Below are 3,555 nucleotides of genomic sequence, written 5' to 3' on the forward strand. Positions count from 1 at the left end.
CAAACCCGGCATGCCTCCCGAACCGCCAGTGATCTGTCGGCATGCCTTGGAGGGGGGGGGAAAGTGATAGGGCGTATTTTGGCCCTATGTGAATCACCGACAAACGCTGCAGCCCATGCGACACCGTACGCCTCTAGAACCATGGGGTGCACACCACGACAAGCTCAAACGGTGCGACTGTGCGTCCTGACCACCCCGAGAGCTAGGGGCGGTGCCGTCTGCTATTAGGGCAGTGCCGTCTGACATCGCTTAAGCACTCTCGAAGATGTCATATCGTCAGAGAGGTTGTTCTGCCTCCAGAGTCAATGACCATGCTAAACCAGGGCCCGAACAGTTCCCACACGTAGGTATAAATACCCGACGAGAGCAAAAAGGGAGGGCATTGAGGATGAATCTAACTTGCTCGTCGGAGGGGCCAAAGTCGGGACTTACCCGACGAGAGCTATTTTGCAGGGAGTTGATCGCCGCCAAGCCACGAATACCTTCATCCTGAAGACGGCGCCCGGTATGCAGAGGAGGGTGGCCTAATGAGTCTGACCCGACCAGTATCAGCCCGCATCTCCCATCTCCAAGAGGCTTTTACATCACAAGGAAGATCCCCAACCATCTGAGGGGGTGAGAGGATGCATCTTCCCAGAAACAACACTTGTATCGGTAGACTCTGGAGTGTCGGCCCGTAGCGAAGCTACGGCCAACCTTACCACCTCTACCGGTGCTCGAGAAGGGTGCAACCACTTCATCAACTCAATAGTTCCACCAAAGGTTCCTGACGTCGACAAGTGAGCCTAACCGTGTTGAATCATCAATCACGACACATTTGTTTACTAACAGTGTTAATTAATTTCAACCTGATTCTAACTAATTCCCTCAATTCCTAATTATGACATAATAAAATTATAATCAAAATATTTATTCATTAGATTAAGTAGTTAAATATTACTCAATTCATTAGCATTAAAATTATAATCAAAAGATTTATTTAAAATATTTATTCATTAGCATTGAGTGGATTTACAAGCTCAAACTTCAAGAAAGATGTTTATCTAATAATTTTATTTAATATTTTTTTATCCTTCAACGGTGGATGTATTATTCCACGACATTTCAGTTCTATCAACTAATAGAAAATAAATTCTAGCAATCCTAGTGCTCATAGTAATCGTAAAAAAAAAAAATTATTTAAAAAAAATATGTTGAATGAAATGCACAAGAGTATAACCCTCAAATCAACTGAAATTAGAATATATGTTAATGATTGGATATAGAGCCCAACAGATCATTTAATAATGAAAATTTGTTTGACACATCAATCATAGAAGCAATCGAAATGTCCATTAGGAATTGACTTAAGGTATTGCTTAATTTATGTCATTATGTAGGTAAAACTAAGTAAGCAATGACAAAAATAAAAAAAAATCATACAATATTTAAAAAAATAATTAAAATATTCATAATATTTAAAAATATTTGACAAAAGCTAGTTTTGGAATGGAATCGGGAATCGATTGAGTTTCGGTTTCATATTTCATAGAACCAAAATGACGGATTTTGGAACAGGAAATACTAAGTCCAAAATCTAGGTTAAGCCTATCTAATAGGATCTTTCACTTATTTCTCTCTCTATTAGTTTCTTGGTTCTCTTATTTTCCTTTTAAAAACCAAGGTTCAAACCTATAAGATCCAACCCGTTCTGATACAAAGCTAAAAATTTTACAGATAGATGGTGGACATCAATAATTATAGAGATAATTGAATTTTATAGAGAAGAAGGAATAAATAAACTAAAAATTCTAATTATAGAGATACTTGAATTGTATAGAGAAGAAAGAATAAATAAACTAAAAACTCTGTATCCAAAGGATTTCATTACTTATATATTTATCGAGGGTATATGACAAAGACAAATCTTAATTAAGATTTTTACACCAAAATTTTACTTAATTATAAAATTTACGTTAATATTCAAACACGGGAGTGGAAAGGATAGTTTGCGCTAAAATGGGGAATAAAAATGAGAATATCCTGTTCCAACATCAAATTGGAAATAATGGTTGCCGTTCTTATTCTCATTCCCTATTCCGTATTTGCTTAAACTCATTGCGAAATATACTTTGTAATTGTAATACGGAATAGTGAACTCTAAGAATCATATAAATGGAACATTGGCAGTATTCTTAGAGAAATGAAACATTCATGTTTTATTGCTTTTCGAGAGATGAACAAGAAGATGCTCCAAACAAGGAGGAAGAGAGAGAACTAACTACATGTAACACTTGTTTGGCACCAATATGGGACTAGTCCAACAAGTCAACGTTATTCAACATATGTAAATACTACAAGTCAAACACATATATATGGTATCTTAGTTCGCAAACTTGGACTTTATGGCGGTGACAACCTTCTGATCCACCTGAAAAGCTTTGGCCAGCACATCGTCGGGAATCGCCGGCGTCGATCCGAACAGGGTAGTGGAGGCGATCACCACCCCCGGGAGCTGGCTGTCGAAGGTGGTGATGGCGAGCGCCTTCTTCGTTCCGACGTTGTATTGGAAGTGAATGAGGCCCTTGGGCACCACGAACATCTCGCCGGGATTCAAGACCTTGGAGAAGAACTGGTTGTTGGTGCTGACGAACCCCACCAGCAGTCGACCCTGGAGGAGGATGATGAGCTCGGTGGCTCTCGGGTGGCTGTGGGGCGGGTTGACGCCGCCGGGGGCGACATCGACACGGTTCATGGAGACGCCGAGGGTGTTGAGTCCCGCGAAGCTCAGGACGTTCGCAGGGGTCACGCTGGAACCGAAGATGTTGCTGGTGTTGCCCTCGTTGGACAGCCCGGCGAAGAAGAAGTCGTCGGACGTGACGTTGGAGGCAGGCTTGCACGGGAACCCATTGACGACCACGCCAGTAGCTCCGAAGTCGGCGACGCAGAAGTCCTGCAGAGGGTGAGGGTCGGCGCGGGTCGATGCAAGGAGGAGGGTGAAGGAGAGGAAGAGGACAAAGGACTGTGCAGCACACCGCAACTCCATTCTCAGATGGTGGTTTATGTTGATGGTGATGAGAGGAGGGTGATGCATGTATGGTTTGTATATATAGTAAGAATAGATTTGAAGGAGTCATTGTAACTTTTAGCTTGCTTGTCGCAACCAACCTCTTCTGAAATCGACAGAATAATCAGTCATATTGATAAGGTTAATGGAATAGTCATATGATTGATTCATTGCATAGAATAAGGAATGGGTCTCAATAATGGACTTTCAAGGCTGAACAAGAAGCTTAATCTAATGCGTATATTGCTACTATCAACCAAGTCATAGCTATCTTTCCTTGTTGTTGGGGTGTAACTTTACTATATTATTTCCTCTGTTGATTGTATACCATCACGCATTTATGTGTAATATAGTATACAATGTTCATAGTATTATCAGTTCTCCAGTGCAATTAAACTAGGAGTCTTAATCTGAAAACGATTATGATAAGTCCTATCCTATTAAGGACAGGACTTGTGTACACCCCAAGTCTGATATGTATAATAGCAGCAAGGGATTCTAATCAGGTT

The 3,555-nt window shown here is 41.0% G+C and overlaps 1 protein-coding gene across 1 annotated transcript; it reads right to left on the reverse strand.

Annotated features, from left to right (window-relative positions):
* Positions 1-2,174: 2,174 nt before the first annotated feature.
* Positions 2,175-3,067, reverse strand: LOC135609071 (germin-like protein 3-8). Its single transcript, XM_065102159.1, has one exon. The coding sequence runs from the start codon at positions 3,023-3,025 to the stop codon at positions 2,363-2,365; it is 663 nt and encodes a 220-aa protein (XP_064958231.1). The 5' UTR covers positions 3,026-3,067; the 3' UTR covers positions 2,175-2,362.
* Between the last annotated feature and the right edge of the window lie 488 nt (positions 3,068-3,555).

This window comes from Musa acuminata, chromosome BXJ2-4 (genome assembly GCF_036884655.1).
Source record: "Musa acuminata AAA Group cultivar baxijiao chromosome BXJ2-4, Cavendish_Baxijiao_AAA, whole genome shotgun sequence".
In the NCBI taxonomy this organism is placed as follows: domain Eukaryota; kingdom Viridiplantae; phylum Streptophyta; class Magnoliopsida; order Zingiberales; family Musaceae; genus Musa; species Musa acuminata.